The 12,042-nt window shown below is 62.8% G+C and overlaps 1 protein-coding gene across 1 annotated transcript in view; it reads left to right on the top strand.

Moving 5' to 3' along the window:
* The first annotated feature begins 5,449 nt into the window (after window positions 1-5,449).
* Window positions 5,450-12,042, top strand: part of FIBCD1 (fibrinogen C domain containing 1) — a 32,602-nt gene continuing 26,009 nt past the window's right edge. Inside the window, exon 1 of the mRNA XM_046640281.1 lies at window positions 5,450-5,521. Within this exon, the coding sequence (XP_046496237.1) occupies window positions 5,450-5,521 (72 nt within the window). The remainder of the gene's footprint in view (window positions 5,522-12,042) is intronic.

Genomic DNA, 12,042 nt, shown 5'->3' with positions numbered 1-12,042 from the left:
GGGGCTGGCCGAGGGAACCCTCCTGCAGCACAGCACGGAAAACCACTCTCGCGCCAGGGCACACATCCCGCCGTGCTCCAGCGCTGTGGTACCCAGGCCAGCCTTCTCCCCAGACCCCTGCCTGGTCCGGGAGCCTCTCCCTCTCTTGCTCCCTCTGCCTCTCTTCCCTTCCCCCTCAGCTGCTCCCCATCCAGGCACTTTGCTAAAACCACGTTTCTCCCTGCTTTCTTGCCTCGCTCCTAGGACCTGCTCTGCCCTCCCCGGCCAGCTGCGAGCCTCAGCTTTTCATCCCCAAATAGTCCATCAGGATGTTCTGCTGAATAAAAAACCAGAACTCTGCTCCTAGCTTTTAGAATAACATTGTTCTCGTCCTGCTCTGTTTGTTGAGCACCCACTGTGTGTCGGAGGACCTGAGGAACAGGAAGACAACAGGCAGGCGCTGTCCTGCCCGTGATGACCGAGTCATCCTACCCTGGGTGCCAGTCTTAGCTTTGACGCGCCAGCCTTGGCAAGGGTTTCTCTGGTTACAGTTGACGGACATGCCGCAAGATGCCACACACAGCATCCCAGCGGACCCGGGGCACAGACCCACCGCCCACGCACAGCGCATCAGCACAAAGATGCGCGGACACACGTGCACACACGCACACACACACAGGCGTTCACTCCATGCTAATTCTCGCCTTTGATCGAGCCCTCTCGTCTGTCATCACCACTCAGTGTTGACAAAGCAAAAGAAAAAGAGAAAGAAAGAAAGAAATCCGCCCAGTCACTTGGACACCCCTCCGCCCCCGCCGGGCTTGGCAGCACCCCCTCCCCCGGCCCCCGTCTTTGTATTATGGGTTTATGTCAAGGTATGCCGGATTCTAAATTAAACGTCAGCCCACTGTACATTTCTGGCTCCAGCTGCAGAAATGAGGGGTTGGTGCTGGAGACTGTCCAGTTGTTCAGCTCCCCGTGCCTAACCGTGAGGGGTGACAAGCCCATTGAATCACTGCACAGTAGCTTTCCGTGCCACGGGAAGCCAAGATAAATTTATTTTTAATGATAAATGTGAGTGTCAGAGTTAAGTTGAACCAGCTTGACGGTGAGAGCTGACTGCCCCTGGCAGTGCAGGGCAGAGGCTGGGTGGACGAGGGCCAGAGGTCCCGACCTCCTGGCCAGCCAGTCCCCCAGGCCCCACGAGAGAAGCACATTTGACATTCGGCCCACGTTTGCTGAACCTGTGCTGTATGCCAGCTCCGAAGTGCTCCCTGGATGTCTCAGGCCTGGCTCTAGGCATCCGAGAGGACAGAGGCAAGTGAGAAAGATGGGCTCTGGCAGTGTAGAGATCTAGGTTCAAATTCTGGCCCCATCATTCGCTGTGTTGTCTTGGCCACATTACTTAACCTCTCTGAGCTTCAGTTGTCTCATCTATAAAATGGGGATATTACATTTCAATACACATTTTAATCCCATGAGGATTACATGAAATAAGATATATTGCTAATGAATGGTACCCAGCACACGGAAAATGCTTACTGAGTGGTGGCTATTAATTACACCCTTTTATTAATAGCCCTATTACCCATGTTATGTAACTTACCTTTCTGAGTCAGTTTTCTCATCCATAATCTGAGGATAACAATAGCTCCCACTTATTAGGGTGGCTGGGGGGATGCAGGGTGCCCAGCACAGGGCTGATGCTCAACAGATTGCGGCCAGTCCAACTGGAGCACCCCCCAGTGTTGTCACCTGATGTCCCTGGCCACTCTTTCTCGGCTCCCTCACTGGCCCTCTTCCTTTCCATCCTCCCAATGCTGGCATCCCTCGCTGCCTGCCCTGCACCCACTCCCTGCTCGGGGAGGTGTCAGGACCCCAGCAGCCATGCCCTCCACTGGGCTGTGGTGGGCACCTGACCAAGGGCAGCTGTCTTGGGCCAGCTGATGACCTATGATTGACATGTCCTAGCTCCAAAGGATGAACAGGATGGACCGCAGCCCTTCTCCCTGGAATTTAAGAATCCCAAGGGCCGGCTCCGTGGCCGAGTGGTTAAGTTTGCGCTCTGCTGCAGCAGCCCAGGGTTCGGATCCTGGACACGGACATGGCACCACTCATCAGGCCACATTGAGGCAGCTTCCCACATCCCACAACTGCAACTAAGGACCTGCAACTAAGATATACAACTGTGTACGGGGCGGGGTTTGGGGAGATAAAGCAGGAAAAAAAAAGGAAAAAAGAAAAAGATTGGCATCAGTTGTTAGCCCAGGTGCCAATTTAAAAAAAAAAAAAAAAAGGAATCCCAGATGGGAGTTTTCCGTTGGTGGGGCCATCACGTCTAGGTGAAAAGTAGGAACACGAGGAATCGGTGAGCCCGAGAGAGGAGCGTGAGTGGATGTGCATGGAGTGGCAGGGGTGCCAGCGCAGCCTCGGGTCTGACGCCAGGCAGCCTGGGGGTCCCCAGTCCTGGCTGGTCCCTGGAGTGCCCTGTCTCTGGCTGGTTAGAAAGCCCTGAGCCCACCCCGGCCAGCTGAGCACACCTGGGCTCGTCCCTGGGGCTCTGCAGACACAGCTTTGTCAGAAGAAAATCAGAGGGTGGGGGCACCGTCCTCTCTGTGGGGTCGGCTGTGCTTTTTCTCCCATAGATCTTGGCTGATGAACAGAGGGTGGCCCTCTGCTCTCCTGAGACAATGCCCCGTGTGTCGGGTGAACGCAGTGCATAAACCGCTAAGCTCTTGCCTGCAGGCTTGTGCCAGAGCTGCACTGGGGTGACCCTGTTTCTGGGCTGCTGAGCAAGGACATCATTGCGAGAAGGTGATGGGTGGGGACCACCCCCTACACATGTACTTCCTGCCTGCCTCGGGCAGGAAGGTGAGGAACCTGTGGCTGAGCCCGTGAGACGCCCCGACAGCAAACAGTGCCAGGAGCAGCCGCTAGGTGGCCCCCACTCACCTGTCCAACCGCCCCTCTGCAGGCCTGGGAGCAGGTCCTCCCGCCACGCCAGCACCGTCCCGTGTGCACCTGCCCATGCAGGCTGCCATCCCTCTCCACTCTCTGCCTTTGCTTTGCGGCTTCCTCAGCGTCCAGATGCCCCTGCCGTCAGGGCCCGGCTAGCGCCCCTCCTCCTCCAGGGCGCCGTCTCCCGGACCACCCATAGCGCATACCGAGAATCTCCATTGGCCCTTAGCACCTGCCCCCTGCCCCCTGCCCCCAGATTCTCAGTCCAGGGCCCTCCAGGATGAGCTCTTGTCTGTGCATACACACTTCTGGAGCTTACATCTTCTCCCCGAATTGGAATCACAGACTTGCAGTCCCAGCCACATGCCTGCAAACCTCACAATCCCCCACTAAGAAGGAGGAGGCTGCAGTTTCTTATTGCATGAGGAAACTGAGGCTCAGAGAGGACAGGAAATCTTCCCAAGGTCATAGCGGGCAAGTCTGAGCCCCACTCAGGTGCTTCAGTGTGGCCAGCCCTCTCTCAGAACTTCACAGGAGCCCTTCCCAGGAGGGTTAACAGGCCCAGAGAGGCACAGTTGTTTGCCCCAGGCCACACAGCCAGGCCCTGTGCTTTCCACCACACCTCTCCGTCCAAGTGCGATGGCCCTCCAGGTCACTTGCCAATCCCTTTAATCCATAAGAGAGTGGCTCAGGGGGATAGGTGCCATCAAGGAAGAGCCACAGGCCAGGACTCCACACCAGCCCCCTGACCCCCTGCCAGTGCTATGAGATCCTCTCCAGCTCCCGAGGCGGCCTCCCTGTGGGCGGCTGGGGTGGGGCTGCAGGTGAGGCCAGCCAGCAGCCCTGGAAGGAAGGGGAGGCGTCAGACAAGCAGCTGGCGGGTTGTGAACCAACTTCTGGCGGGTGAGTGCTCAGACAGCATGAGGCACAGGGTGCCCCGACTTCAGTTTTCCGGGTACAGGGAGTGTCCCGCACAGGCTGGGCGCGGCCCCCACTCCCAGGCAGCCCCATGCAGGGCTCTGAGAGGGGCCCGGCGAGGGACGAAGATGGGGCGACAGACTGGCAGCCAGTGGGAGAGAGACGAAGGCACTGCCAGGGAACAGCGCGGCGGGCCAAGGCGCCCCGGGAGCCGGAAAACAGCTTTGGGGAGAAGAGGGGCGGCGGGGAACGGGGGTGCCTATTCTGAAGCTGGGGAAGAAGATAAGGGGTCGGAAAGAGAGGCGGGGGAGGGGCAGGCGGCCTGGCTCCGGTGGCCCGGGGAGGGGGCGTCGGGCCGCGTGGGCGCCTCGCGGTCAGAAGCCACAATAGCAGCTCGTTAACGGCGCAGATTAAGGACTTTGTCAATTACCTCCGAAGGGCTCCGGGCGGATTAAATGCTTTAAAAAGTGCTGCTGGTGGGAGGGGGCGACTAAGAAGCCCCCTCCCAGCGCAAATTCCTCCTCTCCGGGGCCGAGGTGGAGGCGGGGGCCGCGACGGCGCGGGGCGCGCCTGGGGAACGCGGGCGACCGGCCGGGAGCGCGGGCAGAGCGCGGAGCGGCTCGTACTCGCGACCGCGGCGCCGGCGGGGACCCCCGTTCTGCCCGCGTGCCGCCCGGGCGCGGGTCTGCGGACTCTGGCCGAGGCGCCCCCAGGGCCGGCCTCGCGGGTCGAGGGCGGCAGGGGGACCGTCCCGGGTGGCCGCAGCGTCCGCGCCAGGGCGCATTTGCCCCGGGGCCCGGATTGAGACCTCGGGGACCCGCAGGGGGCGTACTCCGGCCGGCCCCCACGCCCTGCCCAGCCCGGGTCTCGGGTGAGCCCTGCGCCGCTCCCGGGAGACGCCCGACGGCTCGGCGGGGGCGCCCCAAGGCCAGCCCGGCGCCGCGCCCCCCGCGCACCGTGAGTTGGCGCGAGTCTCGCGCGGGAGGAAGTTTGTGCCGGCCGAGGCGCCGCCGGGGTTCCCAGGCCCCTCCGGGCCGGCCAGAGCCGGGCTGCCCGCGGCTGTTTGCCGCCCTCCCGGCTGGCCCCAGGGGTGTGGGGCCGTTCTGCCTCCTTCCTCTTGCCTTTTTGGAGGTGGAGTTGAACCATGCAGTCTGCGGTGTGTGTGTGTGTGTGCGCGCGCGCGCGCGTGTGTCAGACGGAGACCAGGGGAGCAATAAAAGGCAAAGAGAGTCCGAGACAAAAAAGACACGGAGACTGAGAAGGAGGGAGGGAGGCGGGAGAGGAGCGCGCAGGGGGAGGCGCGGGAGCGGGGAGCGGGGACGGCGCGCAGCGCGAGCGGCAGGCGGGCGGGCGGCGGGCGGCTCTCGCGCTCCCGCTCCGGCTCTCACCCGCACACACCCGCGCTCACGCCGGCACACACCCGCACGGCACACGCACACGCACGCCCGCTGGCCCGGGCAGCCCCGGCGCGGGGCACGGAGGCGGGGATCCGGCGGGCGGAACGCGTCCGGCCCCGGAGCCCGCGCCCACCTCGGCGCCTTTGCGCTCCGCAGCGGCGCGCCTCGCCCCGCGGCCCCGCCAGTCCTGCCGGAAGATGGTCAACGACCGGTGGAAGACCATGGGCGGCGCTTCCCAACTTGAGGACCGGCAGCGTGACAAGCCGCAGGTACGCGCGGGCCCGGGGCGTGGGGACACGGGGCGCGCGCGGTTGGCAAGGCGGTGGCCGCTCCGGCCGCGGGGCGGGGGGCTGGAGTTTGGGGCGCACTCCCGCGAGGCTCGGGAGGCGCGGGGCAGCGTGGCGCCCTCCTCTCCTCAGAGGAGGAGGCTCGAACTTGGGGTTCGGGGTGCTGATGGGGGCGGCACCCCGGCAGGAGCCGCGCGCTCTGCTGGCCGGGGGCCCCCCTGCGCCTCCAACGGACTCCCGGTGCACGGTGTACAGACGGAGTGGGGGACCTGTAGGTCACACTGTGACCAGCCCTTTAGCTGGCTGTGTGATCTCACAAATCGCGCCTCTCGCTGAGTCTCTGTTTACTGACCTCTACACTGGGCGCCCTGACCACTTAGCAAGTCTCCAGCCTGGGCACCGCCCTGTGCCCGGCATGGTGACCTGAGCCTCAGGAGCAGGACGCCCACCCCTGGATCCCCTCTGAATCCTCACTTTAGTCAGCCCCCCCACACCTCCCCATACAGTAGGGGAGCAGCGCCTATCTGCCTCGTGTGGGAGGGCTGAGCATCGTGCTTCTCCTGCTGTAAGATAGGAGAGCGAGGCTCAGAGAGGCTTGCTCCTGCCCGAGGCCACGCAGCTCTGCCAGGATTTGAACCCGGGCCTCTGGGCTTCAGGTCTGTTCCTTCCTTCTTCCTGCTGCCTCTTCAGGGGCAGGGGGTGGGGCAGGCTTGGAGGGTGCCCAGGGCTGCGCAGGAGGAGGGGGCGAGGGCCGAGCTCCAGGGCCGGCCGGAGAGAGGGCTGGAGACCGGAAGCTGAGTGGAGGGCAGCCCTGGGGCTGCTCCAGGCAGGGCTGCCGAGGGACCGGGGCAGGCGGGCGAGCCGAGGAGGCCGAGGAGAAGTAATGGGGCTGCCAGTTTTAAATTTCAAATTTCTCCCAGGCAGATGTCATTGGGGAAGGAACAGCTCGCGCTGGCAGCGGCAGGAGGGGGCGGCAGGGGCGGGCCTTGGCGGCCCCTCACTCTGAGCTGCAGCCTGCTCCTTCTGTCTGGAGTGACACCGCTGTGGTGTGGGGGCCCGGCCCTCTGTAGCTCGCAAAGCTCTTTCCCAACCATCTGCACAACCTCGCTTCCCGCAGCAGCCGGGGGGCTAGGCAGGGGTGCACGTTCCCATGTCCCCTGTGGATGGTGGCTCAGAGAGGTGAGGCGTGTGCCCAAGGCGCACAGCATGTTAGCAGGAGAGCAAGGATTCGAAGCCAGGTCCGACCCCAAGCGTCTTGCAGTGCCTCCTGAGGTCATGTGTTCCTCTAAGTCAGGTCCACGGATAAAGCCGTCCCCAGATAAAAAGTCCTCTCCTGGGCCGGCCTGGTGGCTCAGGGGTTAAGTTTGCGCCCTCTGCTTTGGCGGCCTGGGGTTCGCCAGGGTTCAGGATCCCAGGCGTGGACCTATGCACTGCTTGTCAAGCCATGCTGTGGCAGGCGTCCCACATACAAAACAGAGGAAGATGGGCATGGATGTTAGCTCAGGGCCAGTCTTCCTCAAAAAAAAAAAAAAAGCAAACAAACCTCTCCTTCTGAGGTCTGACTTTCTCCCCCTTAGCAAGACATTCTTACCTCCTAGACTTGTCACTCAAAGCCATCCTCAGCCCGGCCCCTTCTCCCTTTCCATTAGCTCCTTACAGGTACTGACTGCTTGTCATTTTTCAACCCCCTGTCTCATACCAGGCTGCCCATTTCTGAACCTTGCTGTCTCATCTTGTTGGCTCCACCAGACTCCCCAACACACACACACACACACACACACACACCCCACACTCCTTCACTCAGGGAAACCCTACATATACTTCAAGACCTACTCAAATACCGCCTCCTCCAGGAAGCCTTCCCTGATGCCCAGTGGCTATGTCTCAGAGTCCTGGCAGCGTTTAGCCTGTGCTGCTCAGCTGCCTTTATCTGGCTGTCCTGTCCCAGCCCCGAGTCCCTCCTCCGTCAGGGGCTCCCTTTGGACACACATTCCTTCTGGGTCCTCACCCCAAGGTCTCCCCTGGGCCCAGGCACCTGCCTTTCCATGCTGCTCAGGTTGGGAGCTGCGGGATAGTTGCTGAACTGAGCTGCATGAAGCGGGGCCCAGAGGAGCTGTGGAGCGGAGCCAGCAAGCGCGGCTGTGTCTCAAGGGGAGGTGGCTTCGGGGCCTCCTGGGCCGGGCCCAGTCTCCCTCTGCTGCTCTCCGGAGACACATATCCCAGCTGCCACCAGGCCAGAGCCCAGCTGTCTGCCCCTTGGCATCAGAGGCAGCTGAGGGCTTGTGGCCCCGGGGGCCTGGGCCAATATCACACACCCTCTCCCATCCCCACTCCTTTGGTGACCCAGCGTGTAGACAGGCTGTCCCTTGTGCCAGCTCCAGGCTTGTCTGAAGCTTCAGATAAAAGGTGAGGCCTTTCCTGGGCCCACTGCGCCTGCCCTGGTTCCCTCCGGGCCTGTTCCCTGGGGCCTAGCCTTCTCTCTTTCCTGCTTCTAGTTTCATCTTGGCCATTGACATGCTGTGTGACTCTGGGTAAGTTACTACCCCTCTCTGGGTCTGGGCTTTACCATCTGCAAAATGGGAACAGCACTCCCGGCTGCTTCTTCACTTCACATGGGCTGTTATGAGGGTCAAGGGAAACCCTGGTATGTTTTGCAAACTGTAAAGCACTGTGCACCTGTGAGGAGGGTGGTTCTCAAAGCAGCCTGTCCTCTTTCACGGGCTGTCAGTGTCCTGATCTCCCCTCTGCCCCCCAGGGGAAGGGATCCGACCCCCAGCTCCTGCCAGGAGGGCCTGGCTGAGGGCCTTTACCAGGCGCTTCTTCTAGGGCAATAGATGGCAAGGCCACACCCCGAGCGAGACCTGCTGGGCTCCCCTCTACAGCTCTCGTTTCTTAGTCACAGCCACCCTGGGAGGTTGGTGGCAGGGACAATGACAGATGAGGAAACGGAGGCTCAGAGAGCTGGAGCCGGGAGTGAAGCGGGGTCCTGGACAGCAGATGAGCCCGGTGGGAGGATGAAGCTGGAGAGGCTGGCTGTCCTTCCTTCGTTCCACTTGCTCGGCGCATGATGTCACTCCCAAGGCTCGGCCGAGGGGCCGAGGAGGGGCCTGCATCCGAGTGCTGCCGTGTCCCGGGCATGTCTGGCCGCAGCGCCTCACTTGCTGGGCGACCTTGGCCTGGTGGCCGACTTCATCAGGAGAGTCCTGTCCCCCTGCAGAACGAAGGGGCTGTCACCCCCTGGGTGGGAGACGGCAGGAGTCTTTGCTGGGAGTTGGGAGTTGCTCAGATGAAAGGATCTAGAAATAGAGCTGATTCTTCCAGTCCTCGAGTGTGCGGCTGGAAGTCACCCTGTCGCCGTCCCCTCCTGGGAGGGTTGGGGGGGGCTTGTTTCTGAGCAGTCCCTGAGTCAGGCCACCCACAGGGAGATCGACCTCTGACCTCTGCCGTCTCATGGTACTTTCAAAACTTCTAAAAACATTCCAGAAAGAGAGAAAATCTCATTGGGAAGTTCTTCCTGAGGTTTGACCGAAACCTTGCTGCATTTAATTCACTCGGTGACTATTTATAGAGCCCCTGCGGCCGCGAGAAGGGACAGCCGTGAACTCAGGGCACTTAGAGTCCAGGGGACAAAGTCATAGTCGGGTTATTACAAACCGTGATGGGCGCTGTGAAGAGAAGGGCACCTCTCTCTCGTTCCCTGGGGGGGGGGGGGTTGAGGTCACTGTCGGGCAAGAAGGAAGGTGAAGCAAGGGAGGAGAGGCTCAGGGAGCCAGGAGCAGAGTGGGGGCCGGGAGTGCAGAGCTAAACAGCAGGGGAGGGCTTCCCGGAGGAGGTGACGTTTAAGGTGAACAGCATTTGCTGTATCTGTCCTCGAGGGAGACCAGGGTGTGCTGGGGGACATGCAGGAGCCAGCGGGCAGAGAGAACAGGGCAGGGGTGAGGGTGAGGGTGGGGGCCAGGAGCCTGTGGGTGTCCTAGGCCGAGGGGACGAGCAGGTCATGCTCCTGACACCTTGGTCACCCTGGAGGGGTCCTAGTCCGCTTTGCCGTCAGGAGGGGTCCTTGGCTGCTGGGTGGGGACGGGGCTGGTGGGGCTGGGGGCGGCAGGGAGGCCCCGGGAACATGGTCACAGTGATTTAGAAGCAGATGACAGAGCTGGGGGCCTGGGGACAGAGGGGGCTGGGGGATTGGAAGAGGTGGAGTGCCCAGGGCTGGGTGGCTGGGTGGGTGGGGAGCAGGGGGCTCAGGGAGGTGCCCAGTTTTCGGGGGGCGGGTTGTGGGCTTGGTCCACCCTGCCTGGGACCTCAGGAGGCTCCGGGCTGGGTGGACAGAGCCTGGTTTGGGGCTCAGTGGGCTGGAGGCCCAGGTGGGCCATCCGGGAAGCCAGGAGCTTTGTGTGTGTGTGGGAAGGGGGGCAAGACCCTCATAGGAAACATCTGGAGACCCTCCCTCCCTGCAAATGGCTCCAGAGCCGAGCGCCCCCTGGGAAGTGACAGAGCTCCAGGAGAGGGTGGACTCGGCAGCTCCCGGGCCCTGTCTGTTTGTCCCCTGAGACACCTTCAGCCACTCCTCCGGGGTCCTTCCCACGGCCTGAAGCTCCAGATTCCCCCCGGCAGGACAGGGGGCTCTTCCTCAGAGCTCATGGAAAAGCCTGCAGGCCCTCTTTCTGAGTCTTTGGGAACCCAGAATTTCAGGGGTCCCGAAGCAGAACAACCAGCCCCTCACCTAGGGGTCTCCGGGACCACCCCTGTGCCAGGGCCAGGGGCTCAGGGTTCAGCCCAGTCCAGGAGCCCTTTGTCTAGCGGTGGGAGCAGGTGTGGGCTCCTGGGGAGGGGTGGAGAGGCTCGCCTGGGGGCTCCCGGCTGGGGCAGGGTCTGGGCCGCCCACCCTCCCCATGATCCCATTAAGCCCACCTGTAGCTCTGTGCCTGGAAGCCCCCTGCCAGGCCCCAGGCCACACTCCACCCACCCTTAGTTTTCCCAACCCGAAGCCCTGTGATGTATTTCCATCATGATGAGCAGACATCCTGCGTTTGGCTGGGGTGCTCCTAGGAGGTGGGGCGCTGGGAGCAGCCTGCACCTGGATCTAACCTTGCCTGACCTCCCCCTGGAGGAAGACTTTCTTCTTCCTCCTTTGGTACAAGGCGAATCGTCTCAGCCCCCCAGGGAACTAACGCTGCCCAGCTCCCTTAGAAAACACAGGAGAAGAGCCAGTGTGCCTGGCAGAGCACCGTGCCCGTGAGTCCATCCTTCCTGAGCCCTTCCTTCCCCCGCCTGACCGCACGGCCGCTGCTGGAGGAGGGGGGACAGATGTCACCCCTCAGCTGAGACTCCTTTGGGGCTTCCTGCCCTCTGCCTCCCTTGGCAAGAGCCCATCTAGTCCTCCCCTCGGCCAGGGCCTCCTGGGTAGCCCCTGACCCTGGGCCACGTCCCTGCAGCTGGGAGCTCACCCCGGGGGTCGGTTAGTGGCAGCAGTGGGCCTCGACCGCGGGGCTCCTGGCTCCTCTCCTGCCCACTGCCTGGGCCACCTTCGGTCTCCCGCTCCTGGCCCCTGGGAGGCGGGGCCCCGGGTGTGTGACCCCCGCTTGGCCACAGAAGCCCCAGCCCCGAGCGTGCTGCTCGCTTGGGCCGCTTGCGGCCAGGGCCCCCTCATTGTCTCAGCCGATTTCTTTGCGAGGCACGTAACCGCCAGCCCATAAAGGAGAGCAGCACTTCATGTTTAAGGTGATCTCCGAGGGCTCATTCTCCTCTGCTGAGTGGCCTGTTTCCTCTCCGGGCTCGGTCCCCCTGCCCTCAGGGGCCCCCCTGCAGCCTCCGCAGCCCCTCCCCTCCTGTGGCCCCCTCTGCCTTCCCTCCAGGGACAGGGGGCTTGGGATAAAGCGGGTGCCCAAGAGGGCCAGGGTCCTGGAGACGCGGGGGACGTGACTGGCCGCTGTGGCTGGCCGCCCTGCCTGGCAGCTGGGGGACCTTAATGCTCTGCACTTGGAGGCCATCGCTCGCTCGCTTGCTGGGAGCTGCTCGGGGCAAGGTGTCTCCGGTGGGCTCCGTGGGGGGGCCTGGCAGGAACTCACTTGCTGACACAGGGCTTTGTCTCTCAAGCCCGGTCACACGTCAGGTGAGGGAGGAACAGGGTGGGGTCTCCCGGCCAGCGGCCTGGGCGCAGATGGCGTGAGTCCAGTGTCGCCCGGCCCTGGGCTCGAATGCTCTCATGTGACCTGGGTCATCGTCCCTCGATGGGGGTTCAGTGGTGGGAATGGGGTGTGCTCGGGGGCGACGGTGATAATGGGGGCCCGCCTGTCTGGAAGCTGCTGAGCTGTGGGTGACTGGGGAATTGCGGTGCCTGGAGGCGGCCTTCATTCCGTGCCAGGCCGTCAGGGGGGCCCAGGCTCAGAGGCGGCCCTGCCTGGGGGGCCAGGGCTCAACGAGGTGACCTGCTGCTCTGCTCTTCCTTCCACCCACCCAGCAACCAGCCGCTCTGCGCCTGGCGGTGAGCAGGTCCCTCTCCC

Source organism: Equus quagga, chromosome 1, assembly GCF_021613505.1.
Source record: "Equus quagga isolate Etosha38 chromosome 1, UCLA_HA_Equagga_1.0, whole genome shotgun sequence".
NCBI classification, from domain to species: Eukaryota; Metazoa; Chordata; class Mammalia; order Perissodactyla; family Equidae; genus Equus; species Equus quagga.
Note: the sequence above shows the minus strand (reverse complement) of the source record. Positions and strands in the feature narration are given on the sequence as shown.